Source organism: Carassius carassius, chromosome 39 (assembly GCF_963082965.1).
Source record: "Carassius carassius chromosome 39, fCarCar2.1, whole genome shotgun sequence".
Lineage (NCBI taxonomy): Eukaryota > Metazoa > Chordata > Actinopteri > Cypriniformes > Cyprinidae > Carassius > Carassius carassius.
In genome coordinates, this window is record NC_081793.1 from 21,910,751 (window position 1) to 21,935,551 (window position 24,801).

General features: G+C 37.2%; 1 protein-coding gene across 1 annotated transcript; it reads right to left on the reverse strand.

The window, feature by feature from the left end:
* Window positions 1-6,817: 6,817 nt before the first annotated feature.
* LOC132121629 (metalloproteinase inhibitor 2-like) lies at window positions 6,818-23,258 on the reverse strand. Its single transcript, XM_059531226.1, has 5 exons — window positions 22,841-23,258; window positions 8,854-8,954; window positions 8,647-8,758; window positions 7,621-7,745; window positions 6,818-7,048 (listed from the first exon to the last, which is right to left on the reverse strand). Exons 1-5 carry the CDS (start codon window positions 22,965-22,967, stop codon window positions 6,851-6,853), a joined length of 663 nt encoding a protein of 220 aa, XP_059387209.1. The 5' UTR covers window positions 22,968-23,258; the 3' UTR covers window positions 6,818-6,850.
* Window positions 23,259-24,801: the final 1,543 nt, after the last annotated feature.

Here is a 24,801-nt window from a genome sequence, read left to right on the forward strand (position 1 = left end):
AATGAGGTCAAAGGAACTGCCCGAAGAGCTCAGAGACAGAATTGTGGCAAGGCACAGATCTGGCCAAGGTTACAAAAAAATTCTGCTGCACTTAAGGTTCCTAAGAGCACAGTGGCCTCCATAATCCTTAAATGGAAGACATTTGGGACGACCAGAACCATTCCTAGAGCTGGCCGTCTGGCTAAACTGAGCTATCGGGGGAGAAGAGCCTTGGTGAGAGAGGAACCCAAAGATCACTGTGGCTGAGCTCAAGAGATGCAGTCAGGAGGTGGGAGAAAGTTGTAGAAAAGTCAACCATCACTGCAGCCCTCCACCAGTCGAGGCTTTAGGGCAGAGTGGCCCGACGGAAGCCTCTTCTCAGTGCAAGACACATGAAAGCCCTCATGGGCTTTTCTAAAAAAAAAATTTCTAAAAAAACACCTGAAGGATTCTCGGGTCTGAGACCAAGATAGAACTTTTTGGCCTTAATTCTAAGCGGTATGTGTGGAGAAAACCAGGCACTGCTCATCACCTGTCCAATACAGTCCCAAAAGTGAAGCATGGTGGTGGCAGTGGGGGTGTTTTTCAGCTGCAGGGACAGGACGACTGGTTGCAATCGAGGGAAAGATGAATGCGGCCAAGTACAGCGATATCCTGGATGAAAACCTTCTCAAGAGTGCTCAGGACCTCAGACTGGGCCGAAGGTTCACCTTCAAACAAGACAATGACCCTAAGCACACAGCTAAAATAACAAAGGAGTGGCTTAACAACAACTCTGTGACTGTTCTTGAATGGCCCAGCCAGAGCCCCGACTTAAACCCAATTAAGCATCTCTGGAGAGACATGAAAATGACTGTCCACCAACGTTTACCATCAAACCTGACAGAACTGGGGGGTATTCCAGAAAGCAAGGTTAACTTACCATTTGGTAAATCATAACCTCTGGGTTGATTTACCCCAAACCCGCATACCATGAGTATGTCGGTTCCAAAACACCTGAGAAGAGTTAGTTTAATCAACCTCCTACTGGTTACCCAGAGTTAATGCGCGTGCATAAAGGCATTTTCAATGGATCGCCGATTTCACGAGTCAAAATGGAAAATGACAACGAAAAAAAAAGAGCGGCATACTTTACTGAGGCGGAGTTGGAGGTTTTAATGCACGCATACGAAGAATTCAAGCCAATAATAATGAAAAAAAGCAATACGGCTGCATGGGCTAAAGAAAGAGAGTTGGCTTGGCAAAAAATAACGGACAGAGTAAATGCGTGAGTGTATTAAATTGCAAATTTTATATTGCCTCCCCTTTTATTATAGTGCACAATAATTAAACACCCCTTCCGCATCCTTTTGACTGTTAAATCACTACGAAAGCATTTGCTTTTCCTGCCATTCATTTCTTCAGATTAAAATAGTGTATATTGACTAGGAATATATGGTTTCTTATTTAATAAGGTGTAATCCTTCTGGAGCCAGAAGAACTTTGAGCCAAGTCAAAATGAAACACAAAAACATTCTGCAAAAAGGTAATATTTGATTACACAATTACTGAACTATTTATTAAACACGATTTAGTATATTCTTTCTGTCATGTAGCTAATAGAAAGAAGGCTGAAGCCCGTCTAACTGGCGGGGGCCCACCACCACCTCCCCTAACCCCATCTGAGGAGCTGGCTCTGTCCCTTAATAAAGGGCGACCAGTGGTTGCTGGCATTCCAGGGGGCACTTCATCACACACACCATGCACCACAAGTAACATGGTGACATGTAAGTTTGCCACTGTGATTTGTTCTCATTATGACTTAATAAATTACTCTCTGTCACTTATAAAGGCTTTTTGAACATGCTTAACGTTTTTATGCAGGCTTACATTATTTAACTACATATGATGTATAGGCTACTGTGGTCTTAGTTATATTGCTTTGATATTTTTTCCTGCATTATTGGTTTCTCTTTGATAATATTGAGAATTGTATGGGTTGTATTTTCTTATAGATACTGACAGAGGGATTGTATTATTGGACCCTACAGAAAGAACACAGTCTGTCACAGCTGTAAGTGTTTTGTTGTCAGGTACCTTTAGTTGCTTTTAGATATTTTTTGTTTATTTTTGCCAGATAATGTATACTTGCATATTTCCACTTAAGGATGAAGATGACGATGAAGAGACCACATCTGCTGTGACAGAAGTGGACAATGCTGGTAGATCCACTGAGGTATGATGCACACCATTATAATGTATGCCCCCTTTTTACATTAGAGTAACAAACTGTCATTGTCCTTTCACAGTACATACCTGGGGATTTGCCCACAGATGAAGGTCCTTCAACCTCAATGCACAATCTAACCAGAGTAAGAATTTGAGTGCAGTTGTCCATATTTTACTTTTATTGTCTGACAGAATCTCATTCATTAAACTTTTTTTGCCTTCCTAGTTGCCAGCAAAGGAGCTGTATAAGGTCCATCTTCAAAAACAAATAAGAAAAAGTGACATGGAGATGGACCTTATACAGCTTCAAATTAAAAAAGCAAAACTTGAAATTGAATTACTGGAGCATCGCCTTAAGGTGAGAACTTCTGATTAATCTGTTGCATGTTAAAAGTGTTGTGTATATAAAGCATTGTAATAAAAAAACAAATTTTATTTCAAGCTTGTTTTGCTTCATTTTATTTCATTTTTACTTTCATTGTTTTGCAGGAAATCAAGAAATGAACTGCAGAGCAGACCAGTGCAAACATTTTAATAAAAGTAATTTTGACAAATCCTGTCTCTCAATAGTCTTCCATCTCTGTTGTGTGCAAAACCCTGTTGGGGTTCCTCTGGGCCATCTTCCTCAATCCAAGGAGGGTGGCTCTCTCCTCTTATAGTGGCAATGTTGTGAAGCACAACACAAGCCACTATGATGTCGCATGCCCTCTCTGGACTGACCCGGAGCCCACGCAGACACTGAAACCTAGACTTCAGGATCCCTATGGTCATCTCCACCTTGGCCCGTGTTCGGCTGTGAGCCATGTTAAAGCGGGTCTGTGGTCCGGGATCAGGTTCAGGGTAGGGTGTCATTAAATAGGGCAGACAAGGGTATCCTCTGTCCCCCAGCAAGTAACCATTGTACTGTCCTGTAATGATTCAAGTGTACAATACAAATATAGTAAAAAAAAAAAAAATTATACAGCAAAACATACCCTCCTGAAATGCCTGACATAATGATGACTCGCGTAAAATTCTGGCATCATGCACAGATCCTGGCCATTTTGCCTCCACATTAGTAATGATGTGGGTTGCCTCACATATTACCTATAGTTAGTGGGAAAAAGTAATGAGTTTAATGATTTTAACAAGACAAAAAATTAGGAACACAAAATGAAATTGTTACCTGCACATTGATACTATGAATGGATTTCCTATTAACATAGTCTCCCTCATTTACTGAAGGAGCTTTAATAGGAATGTGTGTGCCATCAATGCACCCAATTACATTTGGAAATCCTGAAATAGAAAGTCATATATGGAAGTTTAAAGTGTGTGTGTGTGTGTGTGTGCAGGATGAATACATGTATAGATATAAATAGTATGACTACATATTTAATATGCGTCATAGATTTTACTACAAAGGACAAACCTGCCACTCTGTGGAATTCCTCTTTAATAACACGCAGAGGTTTATGGCCAGAGAACTGTACAAATGTGTGTAAGAATCGTTTAAGTGCCTGACATACTGTGCGAATGGCTCTACACACAGTTGCCTTTCCCACATGCTCTGCATCGCCCACATTGTACAAAAAATGCCCTGACGCGAAAAACCGAAGTGATATGCACAGAATGTTCTCTGTTCTAAGCGCAGACCCGCGGTTTGTGACATTTGCAATATGTGGTCTCAAGAGATGTGTTAAATAAATTAACGAATCTTTTGAAAATCGATAACGCTCTTTCAAATAATCATTAGGAAATGAAAATACATCAATTCGCGGTCTTATAACTCTCTCCCGGCGAAAAAAACCTCGTATAATTTGTGCCTCCACGTCCACAGGATCGTCATCAAAAGGGCACGCCATACTCAGTAACCTTCTGAAACAAACTAACCCTGGAACATAACCTGCTACCGAGCAGGTTATCTTCAGAGAGTAAGTCCCTATGGTTACATACATACCCAGAAAGTTACCTCCATTTTTGGAACCGAAAGTTGAGGTTATCCACTAACTTACCCTTAAACTTACCCGGGTATGTCACATAACCTGCTTTCTGGAATACCCCCCTGGAGAGGATCTGCAAGGAGGAATGGCAGAGGATCCCGAAATCCAGGTGTGAAGAACTTGTTGCATTTTTCCCAAAAAGACTCCTGACTGTATTGGATCAAAAGGGTGCTTCTACTAAATACTGAGCAAAGGGTCTGAATACTTAGGACCATGTGATATTTCAGTTTTTCTTTTTTAATGTGCAGAAATGTCAACAATTCTGTGTTTTTCTGTCAATATGGGGTGTTGTGTGTACATTAATGAGGGGAAAAAATGAACTTAAATGATTTTAGCAAATGGCTGCAATATAACAGAGTGAAAAAATTTAAGGAGGTCTGAATACTTTCCGTACCCACTGTATATATGTGTGTGTATATATATATGCATGCTGAAATATACTCAGAATATATGTATTCGATTCAGTTTAATTGTGTATGTATATATGAATATGCACAATATTTTTATATTACAGGAATATCAAAAAATATATATTTTCATAGATTTAAAAATCATAAAGGGACAAGCTAATGTTGTTTAATGTTTTATTTGGTAATACTGTATATTTATCGGTCAAGTGAACGTCCACATGGGAATTACACAAAGCATCAAAGACATGCATAGTCTGCTTCTTCTACCACAACTTTATCATGTGGTTCAGACACTAGGTCTCACATTCCTGCTCTTTTCAGCAAATCATAAAAGAGAAAGACAAAGACTGGTAAAAAATAATACAATGATCATATAAATCAAAGGTAATAACACATTTTGAAAAAAGTAGAAACATGGAAACAAAATCATTTAACTTACGCCATTAAAATTCATTTATTCATACAAAGCAGTTTAAGTAGTTATAGCTTGTTGCATATTAAACATTAAACCTGTAGATTCATATAGACTATTCATAAGAGTTCAAGCTCTTTTATGACAATGCTTCTGATATGAAGAAAGAAGTGAGAATACTGAAACAAAAATCTTAATTTATATCACAATAAAAAAAAAAAAAGCTTCATACATTTATGCTGGAACACTGATAGCCAAAATAGAAAGGCATGAATTGAACAATTACCCATAAGAATGCTCCCTTTGTCAATACAAATGATCTCGGTGCTGATTTTGTACAACGATTATGATGCATTATATTTTCCAAATCGATCAAAACTTTTGTTGCTTTCGTCAGTTCAACAGCGGTCTGTCTTCCTCTCTCTCAATCACTATGACCACATCGGACCACATGGTTCACCCTGACGAAGCGCCTAGCAACTAGTATTTTAACGCCTCACCCTCAGTCAATCACGTGACTTGGTAATGCCCAATCAGGGGACAGTTGCAACAACCCAAATCTGTGCCTTCCTCTCAAGCTGCCAATAAACTCCTGAGTTTATTGACATCTCAGGAGGAAGGAACCTTTCTCTTTGTTTCCTCTTTCTCAGTGCATGCTATAAGCCTGTGTCTTTGCATGCCAATCCAATCAGCCGGGTTTTACTCTAGGGCAAAACGAAGGGTCTTCGCATTACCATGGCAACTAAAGTCTTACATACCTCATCGTGTACATAATCTAATAAGAACATTACAGAAGATAAAACGGCTCACTAGGACCTTAGATAACTGATGCTGTAATTCTTAAAGATGAAGCATTTGCAAATCAACAACAAAAGCACTAAAAATGAGAATTACAAATAAGAGGAGAGAGTCCTCTTGGTTTTATCTCTAAAAAGTGCAAATAGTATCAACACTGAACTATTAACGGAGAAATAGATGCATAAATTGGACTCATCATGGGCATTTGAAACAAGATTCAGAAAGGTAAACAGACATTTTGACAAAACTAATTAGGGATGTTTGATGCATAAATGTGCATAAAAAAACGAATTAGAGAGGAATGTATTATATATTGCTAACTAATTGTGAACTCAACTGTTTTTCAGGATAATAGATGTTTACATGTTTACGTTATTCCTGTATATGCCATGAAGCAATGATGAAAAACAGTGGAAGTTAAATGAAGAATAGCTTCATATACAACAGTTCAACATTCTGAAATTTGGTCAGCAGCACAATTTTCTGTCACAATTTCTGTCTAGCGACAATGACTTTGGTCTTAAATTTTCTTTTCTTTTTTTTTTCAAACCCCAGCTGTCTTAAGTTCTTTCCAGGTCCCTGCACATCTTTGAACTATCTGGGAAGTCCTGCCTCACCATTTATCTAGACGGACCAATTGGCACAGCTTTGGGAAATTACTCTACCTTCAAAAGTAATACTTTCACTACCACCCCGTGTGTGTTTGGACCAGAATACCAGAAAATGAAAATGCGAAATGAGCTGAGAGACTGCATTTTTAGGAGATTGCAGAGATCATTCAGTCTTTTATGCAGAGAGAAATCTAAGCGCTGTTTAGGGGGGCAGAAAGTGCTCTCGTTTTAAAGATTGTCCCTCACATGATGAGGAGTGTTTTCTGGGTGCCAGCCTTAGGTGGGGTTGTTACTTTCGCTCCATTCTGTCTCATGTTGCGATATCTAATGAAGACTGTTCACTAATCTAGCCTTAAGGCATTTCAATTTCAATTTAGTAGAGTTTTGTCTTTATGTCAATATTAAATTACACTTTACAGATTGGGTGATGTGGAGAGGGAGAGAGAAACTTTAAGGGTCTTCCACATCCAGAAACTCTTTCTTGGGCGGCGCGACTCCACGGTACCAGGCGCAGGAGCCATCTCCTCTCTTGATGCAGGCATAGTGGTCAGACTGGCGCCCATGAATAATCTTCTCCGTCACCCAATCTGTCCACAGACACTCTGCTTGGGTGCTTATCTCGCATGGGAAGGTTGCACAGCGTGTGATCTGAGTGCAGCAAAACAATGTTTGTAAACCGGATGTGATACTGAAACCAGTATTATTTTAAACAACAATACTAAAATTAAACTACATTTTATTATTAAATATTAGCTAGGTAGGTGCCTACTGACTCAACTTCAGATTCCACCCTAAAGTCTCTATAAGTGTGTTTTGGAATACTTTTGCTCTGTTCTACACTATTTTGTAGTATAACTATTGCAAGTACTGAGTACCCAAATTATGTAGTTCTTCAAATGCAAAAACAAAGTCTGATATATAACATACTTTATGCACTATATGAACAGTTTGAGGTTTATAGGCCTAATGTACGGATGGAAGGATGGATAGACAGACATAATTACATAGATGCATGGATGGATAAATGATGGATGCATAATAGAAAATAGACAGATAATTACTCAGAATCAGATTGATGAATAGACTGATTCATGGATAAATGCTTGGAAAGAAGAAGAGAAAGACAACCCATTCTTCAAATTCTGAATTGTACACTACCCTTGTTGACAGTATGTTCCACAGTAATTATTATTATGTGTCCACAGGAGAAATAAACTCACCTTGCAGTCACACCCCATCTGATAGCGCTGAGTGAGGCTCTTCTTCTGGGTGGCACTCATGGATTCCCAGGGCATGATGAGATCACACAGAGTCACGTGCATCTTGCCGTTGGCCTCCGCCTTGCCTGGAAACACAATGTGCAGACAAAACAATCTGAACCATCTGCGAACATCTGATAGTCACGGACACAACGAGGCCCAACAGACAAAATAACAGCATGAGAACACCATAACAAGTCACCACGTTTATAAACCGAACCCTTCTGTTAGTCATCTAATGTTCTGTATCAAAGTACAGATTTGAAAAAAACTATGTGCAAAAGCTTGTGAACCCTGATGGTGGAGAATAGGAGAAGCTAACCACAATTTGGGACTTCACAAAAATCGAGGGAACACACAAATACAATGTAAAATACAACGTAAACAACCTCAAGATGGTTTCTATTTTTGCTCAAAACGAAGGTTTCTGAGGGTCTGCTCCGGTTTCAGTCTGAAACCTGGGTAGTTTCTACTCAGTGTGGAGAAGGGAATGTCTGCCTTGAAAACACAACCTCAGCAGTTACTCCGCACTACAGGATCAGCTCTCTCATTATTTTACCTCCCCTCCTCCTCTAAAACTTCGGCTTTAAAGGTAATTGCTACCCTCCACAGACCTCTGCCTTGTCAACTCTGTAATTTGGGCTCTGCTGGAATGGTCTGAGATGGGGAAACCAGAAGTTGTCTGTGTTCATCTTTTGACGTTCTTTTATATTCTGTGTTTTTTTCCCTTTAGAGTTCCCTGCTCAGCAAGTTCATTAGAGAGAAGAGTAGAGTATTGAAACCCAGCTGTAAATTCAGCACATTGTACATCAATAAGTCACGGTTTGTAAACTTCTGTCCTGTCTGAAAACAGACCGCCTCGAGTGAAGCATGAGCTAACTGGCAAGTGCATTGCTGTGAAGGCAATAACCAATAGCATTGTGTGGTTAGACTGTACATTTATTTGACCAAAAACAACAGCTGCAGAGAAATGAGTTTTTTTTTAACCTGAGATGAGGTACTCCTTCTTGCCGTTAGTTTCCAAATTCGTCACCCCGCACACTGCAGATGAGGGCGCGGTGAAGATCACGTCGATGTGGCGATCTGGGCCTTTGAACATCTGAGAGAGGAAAACAAAATCTCTTGTTTTATTCAATGAAAGACATTTTCATTGCAGGTTAGATCTGAATAACAGCTGTCTTCTTCATCCCTCACCTTGATCTGCTTAATCTCATATTGGATCCGCTTGATGGGGTTCCCATAAATATCATTCCCAGAATCCACTTCTTTTTTTCCAACCACTTTGGCCCTGATTACTGCAGCGAAAAGAATAATGAAAATGTTAATTTCATGAACTAACTGCAAAAAAAAAAAAAAAAAAAAGTTTACTCACAGCTTTGATAAAAGATTTTTCGTATGCTTTTCAGGGGTTTTAGTAAAATTACATCTAAAACTATTTGTATTTCATCTACTATTATGGTAAAAATATGATTGAGAATTCACTTAAATCAAATAAACAAATAAGAAAAGGCAAGAAAGCTTTGTGAGATTTAAATAAAGTTGGAAGTTTCATGGTGCCTTAATTAATTTTTTTTTAAATATACTTGAGATATACTTATAAGATTAAATATACTTAATTATCTATTTATAAAATTTTATCTTAACACATTTTTAAAACCACCCAGATAATGTGATTTTTGTGTATGTGTGGTTTCAGTTCATTTCTACTTTTTTAATTTACATTTTTATTATTTATTTTTGTGTGTGTGTAAAATTTAGAATACATTTTAGTTTGAAAGATGTTGATATATCATAATGATTTCATGTAAAATAAAAAAAAATAAAAAAATTGTTGCATACACAAGGTTAGTGAATGAGACCCAATGATTTCTTATTGTGAAATCCATTAAATGTGCAAACCAGAAGTTTACCAGAGACATTATATGTGGAGGGCACTCCCTTAAACTTGTATAAAAGTAGCTTGCATGGGGTGTTTCCAAGATGGCCGCTGAGTGGACTGACTTGCCTTCTTGGGACAAAATGTTTAATTTCTATTAGTGCAGCATTGCTGAAACGAAGCAGGGGATTTCCAATTCGCAGCAAACCTTGCACAAGACTGAATGGGGTGAGTACATGTTGTATTTAAGTGTTATTTGAATTGTTTTTAACAAGATGAGAAATAGGAGGTTTTATTGTTAACTTGGAATAGAGATATGTTTTTGTTATGTTGGTGTTTTGAGTTACCATTGTGGTGAGCTTGAGCTTAGGTTGGTAAAAAACTGCATTTATCATGCTAACATGCACTGTTCTTAGCTATACTTTAACTGCAAAAGATTCAGTTGGGTTAATTTGACGCATGTCATTTTATTGTTTTACTCAATTCAGTTATGTTTCCAGTCCAGTTTTAGTTTACGGTTTAATTCAATGTTAAGAAAACCCATATCCAAAGTTTTAAAACCACTGTCAACAACTAAATTAAGTTCAGCCAAAGAGTATTTTTTTTTTTTTTTTAAATGTGTGGAATATTCTCAATGTTTTTCCACCACTACTTGGACTCAGTAAAATATACAAGCTACAGCACAAGGGCTGTAGAGATTCTGTCACATCATCAAAAAAAGATGAAAAGGCACATGACTCTTGTACTGTACTTTTCTCCATGCCACCTCTCATCTTGAGGCCTTGTCTAAACACCAGCGAGAGGTCTCTCTTATTTAAAGAGAGTCATGCCCCCAAACCCAAATCCCATTTCCTGCAAGTTGAGCGTTTGAAGCTGTCCAGCATTTCTTTAACTCTCTTTGTCAGGTCAGCCAACATGCGGCAGAGACGCCTCCCCTAGAGAAGCTGACACATGACAACCTTGCGCTGACTCATTCATTCTCTTGCCTTTTATACTCACCCTTATTATCCTAAATCATTATTAAATGCCTGTTATTGTTTTTCTTTCACTTAAGTACTGCACGTAAACTTAGAATGGAACTTAAGGGGATGAAAAGAAGCATTTCTATCATTCAAAGAAACCGTTCACCCTCCACAACCCTTAACTTCAGCTGTGTCGTCCTCATACAGCAGCTTTGCTTTAACAGAAGTGTTAACAGCTGGAAACCTTCTAATATAAACTGTGTATCACATTTATACAAACTCTGCTGCTTCAACTAGCAGAGCAGAACTTAAACAATGATTTCATGATTTAGTGTTGGTCTGTTAAGCAGAATAAATTATGTTAAGAACAAAAGTAATGTTATTGACTTATGAGGGGAAAAACTAGATGGGAAGTTGAGCATCAGTCAAAGTTCATGTGAGATTTATAATTTTTGCATATGACAAAATCCTTAGTCAAAGAGTCCAAAAAAACATTGGACCCCATCAACTTTTGGTATATTGACAAAAAAACACAACATTTATCAAAATGTCTTCTTTTGTGTTCCACGAAAGGTCATACAGGTTTGAAACAATGTGAATGTAAGTTAAAGACAGAATTTCATTTTTGAATGAAACTATTCTTAGTCCAGAAAGAAAAATGTAGAAGTGTACTATGTATGCATTCTATGCAATCAACTGCCATTATTGCAAAATCACTGACAGAGAGATTAGGTCATTCTGAAGTGGTGTATTTTGCAATAATGACCAAATGAATATTAATTTTAACTTATTATATGGTTGCCTTATAAAAAAAGTAAACAAATGGACATGAAATATTTATATTAATAGTATAAATGAGTATATTAGTATAATAAAATGCTCACATGGTGGGACAATGATCATTTTTACAGTTTATACAAAAATATTTCACTGCAGAATGTTTTGACCAATCAGAATTAAATATTTCAAGAATAACATAAACCGACATTATAGAACATTCTGTTCAAACATTTAGATGCTTTCTAGTTGTCAAATGCTAGTGCAAATCATTGTATATTCATAATTTTTTATAATAAGTGTTTTGATGATATTCATAATTACCATATGTGTTTTACAGGACATTGATCTTAATTCTATTAAATCAGTCCATATATGAATCACACTTCACTGTGCTGTGAAATGAAGTACTGCTCATCAGCTATCGCTATAAAATGGTGTGTTGTTTACCTGTTGGTCTAGTCTACATTTGCCTATTAAACCAATGATGAAACATTTACAGGGTAATGTTGTCCTCAAAGCTAAACTTGTCTCCGTAAACGGGTGGATCGTGTCATTGCTTGGCAAACTATTTGCTAAGTTGTCCTGATATATACTGCAAGTCACACTTTTTGAAACATATTCACCCAAAAATAACCATGTCCTTCCCATGCCCACAGTGAACATAGCCATTTGGTCACCTAAAATGAGGATCAGTGTCAATATGCAACATTTATACGTGTTGGCAGTGCCTCTGGCAAGAACAAGAAAGGGGAACAGATATTTTAAGTTTCAGGGGTATGTCATGGGAATACCCACAAAGTGAAGCCACTCCACAGCACCAATAACAAAGTTTTGCTGTCCTTTATTTCAGCATTGTCTACTGCGGTTGGTTTGTACCGTACATTAAAAATAAGTGACCCAGTTCAGTTCCAAACTCATGTGTTTTGTAATGTAATCTATATTTTCTTTTGTTCCCAGCTTTCATGGGTGAGGGTATGACACACAAACTGTCCATGCTGGCTTCTGGCTAATTTGACCAGTTTCTACCAGCCCTGCTGGAAAGACCAGCTTGGGCCAGTATGATTTGGCTATTATGCAAGTTAGTGCAGGTTTGATGCTGGTCTTGACAAGCATAACCACGCTGTTTATCATCAAAACTAACTGTCTTTTTGGCTAAGCTAGTTAAGAAGCATGATGGAGATGCAAAATACAATACAACATATGCTGAGCTTTTTTAGAAGTGACAGATGCCACACCTTTTTGAAGATTTATGCATTTGAAAAAATTCTAATTCCTATAAAACTGAATGAAATAATATTTAATTGGTGTACACTACCATTCAAAAGTTTGGGGTCAGTAAGATTTTTTTTTTTTTTTTTAAATAGTATGGATGCATTAAATTGATCAAAAGGAACAGTAAAGACATAATAATAATTCATAATAATGAGAAATGTTTCTTGAGCAGCAAATCAGCATATTGGAATGATTTCGGTTTTAAATTCAGAATAAATATGAACTTTAAAATTAAAATACATTTGAGTATATAAACTACATAATGATAAAAAAAATCAACATAAAAAAAAACACTACAGCAACTACATTCACTTTGGCATAAACTCAACACATTTTATACTTATCAGTGTAAAGCATATTTAAATAAATCCAATTGTAAATAATTGTATAAATATGCATTTTTGCACTGAATTGTTTTTGAGTGATTACAGGATTGTGATTGAATGTATGGCCCATCAGCAACAAGATACAGTAACAAGCAAGCATTTTCTTCACCCTTTTAACAGATAATGCCTTTTTCTGCATAAAATATGACATTCCTACTCCCGATCAGTGATTGGAAATACACCCAAAGAGAGCTTATGAGTCTGAAAGCTGTCCTGTCGACTGAACCCAGAAAAAACAAAAACCGCTCTAAAAAAGGAGAAGATTACTGTGCATTTTCATGTTAATCAACTGCAGATGAAAATGAATCAAGACAACTTCATCAGCAGCAGCTGACTTGTAAATCCAGCTTCCAATTACAGCTGCTGAAGTTATGGCCTACACACACCTCTTCTGTTTGAGTCAGAAAAACATACTCAGAAAACTGCCATGAGGTCAGTCTGAAGAGTCTGAAACTGAAAGATTAAGATATTAGCTGGAGTGCTCCTTTCATAAACAGGCAGTCTTTCTGTAGCGTTGATATGCTTTCCCAGCTGTTTGGATCGGCTGTGTATTTTGTCGGAGCAGCTTGTTTTAATCGAGGTATGCTCAGGAACATTTCTGCAAAACTACTTAGGCAAACACTGCAATGAAATGGAGATACAAATGAAGTTTATGAGACAAACTAGATTTTTACAAGTTGAATTAGACTCGCTACTTAAACTCTCAGGGCTAATTGAGGTTAAAGGGATAGTTCACGCAAAATTCCTTCATTTCCACGTCATTACAAAACTTCGTCTTTATTTCTTTTCGTGTTCCACGAAAGGAAACATTTTAAAGGATGTTACCACTGCTGTCTTTCATACAATGAAAGTGGATGGGGACCAGGGGCTGTCAAGCTCCAAAAAAGCATGATAAAAGCATCATAAACTGAAAATATTGCTTGACCACAGTGGTCCCCATTTATTTTAATTGTATAGGACAGAGCAGCTGGGATATACAGCGATGTTCTTTTGTGCTCCAAGGAAAATCAAATGTGTTTCAAAAGACATGAGGGTGAGTAAATGATGACAGAACTATTCCTTCAAATGTGAAAATGAAAAATAGTTGAATGATATCACAGGAGAGTCAGAGATAGAAATGGAAAAACAAAGTGTAATGGTTGCAGTTTTTGAGGCCCTTGCTCACCATGGAAAATGTAGGTTGCAGGGACATAAAATAACTAGAAAATGGAAAACACACACACACACACACACACACACTCCATTATTATACACCCATGGGTTCAATTTATGGGTTGGAAAAGACGCAAATATGAAGGCTTCATTGCTCTTAAAGTTAACGATAGCCCCCCTCTTCCTCCAGTCCAAGCTGCATGCTTTTCTGTGTATGTCAAGCCTTTCCTGGTCCTGAGCTATAGGGCACGATAACACTGTGCCAGAATTAAAGATCAATATAGTCTTATTCTAAAACCAGTTTATTGTGGTTCCAGTGTTTAAGTAGGTCAAGTTACAACACAAGCTGTTTTGCACCTAAAATTTCAGACTCTAGGCTAAAAACGTTTTTAGGGCAAGGACGCCAAGCTTCTCCTGGTGAAGTAATCAAACAATTCTCAACAGAGCATCCCGCAGTGAGGAGCAGTAGCTACTGCCTGACTCTACAGATGTCACTCATTAGTTTGAGAGAGCATTCTGTTACTAACATCATGCAGCTTCTGAGTACAACCCAGGGATGTGGCTAATTCAGAAAGACGGATGACCCATAGAAAGTCTAAGTTTTAGCTTAGATTGGATGGTACATTTTTCACTATACTGGCTTTTTAAGTGTCACATGTGTAAGAGTCATGGTCAAGAACCTATCAAGGGAAAATGCTGTCATTAGTTATTTAAAACTGTATGAATAAATAGTCAAGTTTGGAATAACATTCAGCTACTGTACATAAAAATACAATTCATTAAATGCAATTTGACTCCACATTTCTAAAACAACAAATCTTTATTTGGCTAATGCTAACTAACTCCCAACCATTTTTAACAGACAGTGACACCCATGTATTGATCTGAACTATTTTCAAGCTGATAATTTTGTTTGAGCGAACTGTAAGCGCCAGCATACAAAATTTGATCATCTAAAAATGTAAAGAAGCTTTTTCTGTGTGGGATCCTGATAGTTTTATGGTCACAATATTAATCAAAAGTTTATTCTTTTTTCTTTGAGATTTAATAATTAAAGCATCAGAGGGGTTATTATATCTCACAGTTCTGCAGTTCAAATGGAGTGATGTTCTGTCTGTCTTCAGCTTCATTCCCACTGCTTCATTTTTCCTGCCTGACCCACATTCCTGTTGCCCGATAATCATGCATATCCCACAATGCATGCTCCCTCCACAGATGACTTACACACTCTCTTACATATACACATATCATAATCAAATGTCATAGTTTCCATGAAAATATACCCACCACATATACTTGCCACATCCTGAGTTTCCGTATGCCTGCACAGCTTTTAGCAATCATGACCAGCACAAAGCCCAGGCAGACCACTGCACCAAAAGTCCCCGAACTCCTCTTCCACTCCTACCTTCACAGACAGCACTCACTGACTTCACTGAGGGCCACCACAACCCAAATTTATTCCACCTCACAGGTATCAAATACTAAAAACTCCCATTCTTTTTCTCAGATTAACTGCCTTTTAACAATATTATATAAATGTTCCAGGAACTCAGAGGTTTGAAGCAACAACATATGCTTCCCTAAAAGATTTTGGCTTTTTAATTGCATTAAAAAATATATATATATTTTCAATTCTACTGATAAAAATCATGAAAAGAATTCTACCAATCAGAGTTTCTGTTAACAGAATTATTCTGTTATTCTACTTCTTTTAAAATCAATGACTATAATTTAATGGGTTTATATTATACCGTAATTTCTGATTACTTTATTCTCAGTGTTTGGTAATGTTTCACATTGCAGATGATGGGACAAGTGTACATTGTAGTTGTTTAACACATGACCAATGTTTTTGTTTGATATTTACAAGACTTCCATTTCACGTTTCATATTGTAAAAATAAAAAAGATGCACAAAAGACAGAATTTGCTGGATTTATGCACATCATTGTCAATGCTTGTACAAGAAAGTCAGTGCAAATGTTCTAAGACTCTGAGGTTTACCAAAATGGAAAAGGTCAGAGCTGGACAACTGAGAGTTGGATGCGGCCCACTGCTTTGAGCCTGGGTAAATAAACAGTCAGAGCGGACACAGCAGGATGTGGAGCAAGACTGGTTTGTGTGAGGTTTGCTGACTGCATTTAAATGCCATTCATTTCCCAGTATTTATCAAAACACAATGTGGGGAAAGATTTCACATTTGGATGTTTTTTTATGTCAGAAATTTAAAACATTTCCTGTTAGAATGGAGAACCAACAAATTGTCTGACATGCAGCTTCCAAAAGTCACATCCTCGCAACAATCTGACGTAAACTGTGGCGTGCTGTGTGTGACCCAAAAGATGAGGTTCTGGTGAACAAACATCATTGAAAATGAATCATGTGATGCATCAGGTGATTGCAATTAACATATCATGCCTGTGGGAGGTTGAAGATTTCCTGGACTTGCATTTTTATGTATTTTTAGAAACTTTCCAGATAACAATAAGTTCTCGATAACTACTTTCCTCCTCCTTTATGACCAAGAGAAATTAAGTGCTTGGCTTTGACCTGCAAACATGGCTCAAATGCAGTTTCACCTTCAGTAGACTAAAAAAACAAAGCAGTGTGAGTTCTTTGCTGGTGTTTATTGCTACTGTCTGGGGCTTTTAAATGTGGCAATGAGCTCTGTCATATGTCACTGAGCCAGCGAAGATGACCGATTCCAGACTAGATCTTTACTCTGTGAAACAGGTGGAGCTGATTGGTTTGGTTTGACATCAAAGCAGCAATGTTCCGCTTGAGAACGAGGTATGTTCGAATTGAATAACCAAAATAACCTTGCTCTCGAGGCTCATCACTGAATCAGGTCAAAGCAACGAGTGGTACACTGGAAATATTGTTTGGAATTTTTACATCAAAAATGCTAACTCGTAAACAAAGTTTCTTTAGCATCTATGGTTCCATGAACAACCTCTAACGTCCATGAGAACTTTCCATTGCACAAGAGGTTCTTTATTGTGGAAAAAAGGTTCTTTAGAATATTACAATTTTCTTTACACTAAGGGGCTTTTATATGGCTATTTTAACCCTTAAATGCATAGCTCGTGTCTTTAGCGAACGGGACATCATTCACTACCCTCTTCCTCCTTCATTTTTTATAGTTATACATCAACTTTCTTAGTATTCCTCTAGCTATTAATTAGAAACAATATAACAATACTTTTTTTAAAGAATGTCTGTTTTCTGTTGAATTTTTTTGTAAAAAGTATACAGGGTCGCTAGTGACCCGAGGTATGTAATAATGTAGCCTAAGTTTATTTTTCCTGCGCAACAATTGAATATCTGATGACTCAATGAATGCAATTCACCTTTATTCCTCAACGTGGCACTGCTTAATAGGGAATGATGACGTGATGACATTTTCCCTCATAATTTACCAGTAGCCCCTCACTGTAGAACACAAGATCCAGGGGGCGTGGTTGGATCCACATATAGGGTGTGGAGATTGGTAGGTTTAGAGGTGGAGATGGGTGGGTTTAGGGATCAGGGGGTGGAGACGGGTAGGTTTAGGTATATGTAAGATGGGAGGAGTTGGATCTGGATCCAACCACGTCCCCTGCATCTTGTGTTCTGCAGTGAGGACCATCTCATAATTACCACAGGCATAAAACAAAGGAATATCATCAGCAAAAACTCAACTGGCTTGAATGGCTTTACTGTTGAGCAATTACTGTATCCAATGAAATGTAAGTGTCACTGTCATATGATGGTGAATGTGGTGAATAAGCTGCCAGCGATCAAAATATTGATTTTGATCAGAAAATCAGGGACAGTGTTGGTAAAATCTTCTGCTCAAATTGAACCATTCTAAGCTTCAAAATCACATGTGCTTTATTTTATCCTTTTGTAATTGTTATTAAAATATAATTTAGAGAAATTTCTGCCAATGCAGCAGTTAAGAGATTCATCAGCGTTGGATATATATGTCTGGGTTGCCAAAGACCCGGATATGTGATAGTAATGATTGGCGAAACATCCATGCATTTAAGTTTGGAATAGTTTTCTGTTAAAGCAAACAAACAAAAAAGTTCATTAAAGTTACCACATGCAGTAAAATAATTAAATATTAAATATTACATTACATGATTTGAATTTATTTTTTACTGTAAACTGTATGGTTTACAGAAGTATGAATTAAATTTTTACACTATAAGTTTATATCACATTTAGTTTATTTGTATGACGTTTACAGTAAAAAATTTTAAGTAATAAAACCTACTGTGAAAAACTGCCCCCGTGTTACATCAGATTATTATTTTTAAACAGTTTTGTTTCTTGCTTTTTTCAGTGAAGTATTTTAGGGTGTTTTATGTTACTATTTATGTTATTTAATTAATGTTACACCAATGAAACCACCCACTAGAGGTATTACTCACTAAAAAGTGTGTGGGAAATAATTCTGGTTGTCTAGGCTGTCTGAATAGCATATTTGATCGGTATGGCTAGACGCAGCACACTTCTGCAGTCTGTCTGTTCCTTTACATTATGGTTCCCTTGTTACTCTACATGAATGACCAGCATTGTTCTCATGCCTCCTAGTACTGCAGTCTCTGGTCCTGCTACAAGGCTTCTGGGTACACTAAACCTTTTTAAAGGGCTACCTTTGAGAAATGTTTGTACGTTTGGCATCTTCCACTGGTAATTCCTTTTTTTTTTTTTTTTTTTTTTTTTTTTTTTTTTTTTACAATTTATAACTTCCTCAACCTCCACCAAAGAGATCCTCACCACTTCTGTATTCAGGAATGTTCAGCACCACACCAGGCCTGCTCTCTGACCCTAGTGACCCTTACAGTCTATTTACTTGCCTCATGACACCGAGCTTGTCAGTTTGCCAAAAGGGATCAGGCTACGATTTCAGCTCATGGCATTTGGCTCAGTAAATATTTTGAGCAGATGACCAGCATAATTGGGCCTTTAGTTGGGCAGTTTATACAGTATAAACAACCCTGGGTGCACCAAAGAAAACGAGGCAGTTACAATCCTCAAGGTAATCTTGTAGAGTAAACATGAATTATAACTCATTTTGTTTGTATGATTTGACACATTTCCATGCAAAACACCACGATTGTGCCCTCGTAACACCACGTCTTCCCAGCCCCTCCAGAGGTCTGTGCATGCCACTGAAACAAAAGATACAGTATCTCTGTACCATATTGGCTTTTTAGCTAATACTGGAGATTTTTTTTATATCGGTATATTAAATTTTTACATTCAGATTACCTTAGCTGCCATTTAACGCTCACTTTAAGTCTCAAAATTATGACTGATTTTTCATACTGTACGTTATAATGTTGTGATATCTATACGCACTTGTAGTATTTAAAAGTTTTAGTTTTTAGTGTTTTTTTTTTTTAATAAAATACCTTTTATTAGCTGTTTATTTCATATATGTATGTATATTTCAGTTTTTCTTTTTTAATAAATATGCAAAAAATGTCAACAATTCTATGTTTTTCTGTCAATATGGGGTGCTGTGTGTACATTAATGAGGAAAAAATGAACTTAAATGATTTTAGCAAATGGCTGCAATTATGTATTTAAGAGTGAAACATTTAAGGGGGTCTGAATACTTTCCGTACCCGCTGTATATTTTCAATATTGATGCATTCCTAATATTTAGTGTAGGACGAGACTTGATTTAATCCATCAGTAATAGATTGAAGGTTTTGGAGTTTAAGGAGTTTAAGTTTTTTGAATTACATACACATTGCAAGACTTGTAATTATAATTACAATTACAAGTGAATCATTCACAATAAGATCAGGGACATGCATTAAGAAATTAAATAGGGTCAACTTAGGTTTCATGTTGATTTCTCTGAGTTTTATGGAAGCTGGTTTTCACCACAGAATAATGATAAAAAAAGATAATTGTGACTATTCAACTCAGAATTCTGACTCTTTTTTTTTTTTTTCTTAGAATGGCGAGATATAAACTTGGAATTGCAGGCTACATATAGAAATATACTTTATTTCTTTATTAGACTTTTTTACCCTCACAACTGCAAGTTTATATGTTACAATTAAGACTTCTTTTCTCAGAATTGTGAGATATAAATTCTCAATTAGGAGATATAGTCCAGTTCTGAGGAAAAAAGTCGGTTTTATAAAGTCAGAATTTAGAAGTTTATTTTTCAGAATTGCAAGTTTATATCTCAATTCTCACTTTATAACTCGGAATTGTGAGTTTATATCACACAATTTTTAGAAAAGAAATTTGATTTAAAAAAAAAATCGATTCATTCCAACTAATTTTTATCAATATACACTTTCCAGCTGTCCTCTTATTGTATGATGAATGTGGTTCTGCAGACAAACAAACATTCTGAGCTTTGAAATGCACTCTGAACAACAGACTTTAAAAGCTCAAAGAGAGAAAAATTTAGTGGCATTGCTCATGTTACAGTTTTCAGTCTTGACACAGTCCTGTCACTGTTCAGACTCTCTAAAAGCATGTTGTGCTCGACTCAATAACAGTGAACTGCGAGGTAAATAATGGGGCTGTGTCATTCCCACAGGGAACAGAAGACTGGATCCTCATGACTAAGGTTTTTATGTATGACACGTAAACCTTATTAATGCCAAGCACAGATTCAAAAGGAATACTTGAAAAAACCCTAACAGACTGCAAAGGACAAATGACCGCATTTTGGTTTGGTCACTTTATTAATATGCAGAGATCCCAGTTCTCTTATGAAATACGAGCACTAAATTAATTTCCGGCTAACAGCTTGTTCATTTCCACTGCAAGACAGGAAAGACGCAAACCTCTCGGAACAACCACTAAAGCTAACTTTTCACAAAAAGGTGGAAAAAACCTTCTCTCTTCATCCAAGAAGTCTGGTTCAAAGCCAGAGTGCTGAGGCAAGGGTGGGTGGTGCAGCCAAAGAGTGAGCTTTTCTCACTGTTTGAAGAATGCCATGCATATTTCTGAAAGGCCTTTGACTTTCATTGTTTTTTTCCTCTCTGGCACATCCAGAGCTGTCGGCCAGATGTTGGATGCTTTCTGATGGTTTCTGCAAGAGCTGCGGGGTTCTAATGAAACTCTAAGCCCTCTAAAACACTTTAAGAGACTGCTGGCCTGTGTGTATTTGTCTTATCTTCTATTAGCAGCTCAAGACAGGGCTTGGGTTCTGTTCCAGCGGTTGGCGCACCTAGCTAATCATGTCTGAATGGCGCTTGAATTAAGCATGAACTGGGAGTGAAAGCCCCAGTGGGATGCAAAACATTCTTGCAAGTTTTTATGCTTCAGCTCTCTCCATCTGAGAGAAATATGAAATAGAGACCAGTTGCACAGGAAATGAAGGCCTTAGTTAGTAGTCAATAAAATATTTATTTAACATTTTTGTAAAGGAAAAAAACACACATATATCTCTAAATGTTTGTGCGTGTGAACACATTCTTTTTCTGACACATGTATTTGTTCTGGCATTGGCAGATCAGGTAGAAATCTGAAATACTGCAGGTCAGTAGAAAAAAAAACTTACTGTTGAGCCATTCTAGTCACAATATATTGTGCTGTAGAAGAGCGCAGATGATTTGGAGGCTTGCAGCTAGACAGTGAATCAGTGTGAATCTACAGGCCAATAAGAATGGTGTGAATGTATCATCATCCTGTTTGGGTTTCAGTCTTTTACCAGCAGACAAGATGGCCACATCCATATTTGTTTGGCATCTCACCATGATTTTCCCATGCAACAGGCATTTTGCTTTCAACAAATTATACTAAGCCAAAATAATTCAGTCTCATTTTGTATTGTACACCAATGTACTGTTTTGGTTCTGTGTATTCAGGCCAGTTAAAAGCTTTTGGTGAAAAGCAGATATAAATAGTTGTTTCTGACGAATGAAATAGAGAAGCCAGATATAAATAGAGATTAACAGACCTCAAAACGTCATTCAGCTCGAGCAACAGGACGTGTGTGCCAAAGATAACAGACCAACAGACAGAACGCTTTATCTGCTGTTATCCACACTGGGCACTAAAACAATAGCACAGATACATACGTAGAAAAAACACTAGCAAGATGAACAACACATTTAAGTACAACCCATAAAAGGGTACTAAAAGTTTTCAATTTTCACAACCCAAAACCTCACAGATCTGGACTTGAAAACAAGGTCTAGATGTCACTGAATGTGCATGGACTGATTCAGAGTGGTTCAGTTACTCAGACAGACAGCATAAATGTATTTACACTAGAATTACAGTTGCAGTAATGTTACGGCATTATGATATTTTGAATTATATAAAGATCTGAATAAATTAATTACAATACAAAATAATAATAATAATAATTAAAAATTAAAAAAATTAAAAAAAAAAAATTCAAAATAATATACTGCTAATTTTAAGGCTGCCTCTGATCCAGAGATGGGTCAAAGTTGGTATGTTTTAGTACTGCTTTTATGTGTTTTTTTTTTTTTATCCACGTCAAACCCAGTGGTTGTGATGCTTCATTTCATCTACAAAGCAGCATCAGAGCAGCCTTGAACTTTGTTGTTGTCATGACAGAGGATATTTGTGTAGTTTAAGGTTTTTCTAATAACAATTACTTAACATTTGTGGGGCATTAAACAATATACGTAAAGCCTTTGTGCTATAAAACAGGCACATTAACCCTATTGATGATGCATTTGCAAGAAACTCGCTATAGTAACAATTTTGCATTGTGGCGTAGCATCGTTGAGATTGTTGACACGCACTCACCAGCATCAGCATTGCAGAACGCCTGTTGAGGATGGACGGGGGAACAACTGCACGCTTCTGCGATTTCTCCCACCCGAAACAGTACCAGCACCACAAGTGTGCCAATACAGCTCCTGCCACTCTTCATTGCTTCACTTTAATATCTGACAGCAGAATTAGAGGGAGGTAGACGATCTTCTGCGATAATGATCCAGTTCCTCACACAGCCGAAAAGTACAATGTCCACCGCCTTTCGAGATGCCACGCGCTGAGTATTAGTGTGACTACTGCTGTTAAATTCCTCGGAGACGAACGGGCTTGTTGGAAATAAAGGAAGTGCACTGCTGCTCTATTTTAATGGTCTTTCCAGGCTTCTTTCTTTTCCACTGCCTTCTATGGGTGTGTTCTCATGGAGAGACCAGGTTCATGCCTCAATAGCTGCTCGTGGACTCCTCCCTTTAAACCAGATTCAACCAGAGGTGGGCGCTTCATGAAGATCTTCAAAAGATTTCTTTCATTCTGTCGGGACAGAGTTTTTTTTGTACAAATATGCACATTCAAGTATTAAATAAAATCTATCCTAAATATTTTTATGGAATAGAATAAGCTGCTTTTCATAATTTTTTTACATGTTAAAGGTACGTGCTTGTGTTTATGCACCGTATTATTATGCTACAGCTTACTGTAGGCTACCTTTTACTCAGTGTACAAACTGACATCACAGTAACCCAAACATTAAATGGATAACTTTTTTTACGACTTTTTCAAGTCTTCTAAAGCCACGTGATAGTCGTGTGTAAGAAAGAAACTCCTGAACAGTCTTTGTTCTCTAACAATCTTGACATATGCCCTCGATCTCCACGAGAATAGTGTTAAACCCTTTTTAATGAATCGTTGATTCGGTTCACAAAACTTGTCTAAATGATTCATTCACGAATCAGACTAATCCCTGCAGTCTATTTCTCGCGCAGAGCTGTTGTAAATTCAGTAGACTTGGAATATTGAGCCAGATGGGCCACATTTATGGTGATGTTTCATTATGATGAAATTATGGTGTACAGTAGTGCTACTCCCAGTCTGTCAGTATAACAGAATATAATATATAAAGTAGAATACAAGTTTCTTTTCCGTGTGATGTTTAATTCACTCTTTTTACCCTTATTGAACCATAATCCCACAATAAAAAACTAATTTCCTTATCATATTAATACTCAAAAGTCCACCAGTTACGCTGAATCGGGAACATTAGCTGCTATCACATCTATAAGGAACTTGCTCTTGTAGTCATAAACCTACTGAAGTCTCTTTATTGTTTCTCTTCCCACTCAGAACAGCAGTAAAATGTTCTTTTTGCTCCTGCGTCTGCCATGTCTGCAGCTGGCACATTCTCATTGTTTCCACACTGACTGGAGGGAAAAAGCAAAAATCCACAATGTGCTGCTCTGAGAGAGAATGAAGTAAAATAAATAATTTAATGCAATGGTTGGAAAATCTCATGGCAAGTTTGTTGGCAATGACTCCATCATTGTGGTGAAATCTTGAAGTCTTGTTTAATCTTTTTTACATAAATCATCAACATCAGGCCTGAGACTAGTCAACTCTGATGTACTGACTTGAGTTCTAGCAGAAAGTTTGGTATCGAAGGTTTGCCTTTGTGAAGGAAAGAAACTTTGTGACTTGGTCTGCTGTTGCGTGTATGACGGTGTGCGGCACAGACAAAAGCAATTTAGTGTCTGTGGCAATACGTAACCAGGAAACTATGTAAAAAATGTGTATGTGGTGCCCAGAAAGGGTGTTTTTGTGACCCCCCCCCCCCCTAAAAAATATTCAAAGACAGAGCTATATAACGCAACCAACGTTCTTGTAATAGCCAATTTGTAAACAGTGGCAACAGAGAACTAATCTGCAAATCTATATGAAATATTTGCATAATGATTTATAGTTCACATCCTGGCTTTTCCCATCATAGAGCTGCATTTTTC

Bases quoted from the DNA above. Each gene is read 5' to 3' on its own strand.
- LOC132121629 (XM_059531226.1), bottom strand. From the start codon at position 22,967: ATGAAGAGTGGCAGGAGCTGTATTGGCACACTTGTGGTGCTGGTACTG. The intron at 8,955-22,840 runs GTGAGTGCGTGT...TTTTCGCTGCAG, and splicing joins GTTCTGCAATGCTGATGCTG to TAATCAGGGCCAAAGTGGTT. The intron at 7,049-7,620 runs GTGAGTTTATTT...TGCTGCACTCAG, and splicing joins AGATGGGGTGTGACTGCAAG to ATCACACGCTGTGCAACCTT.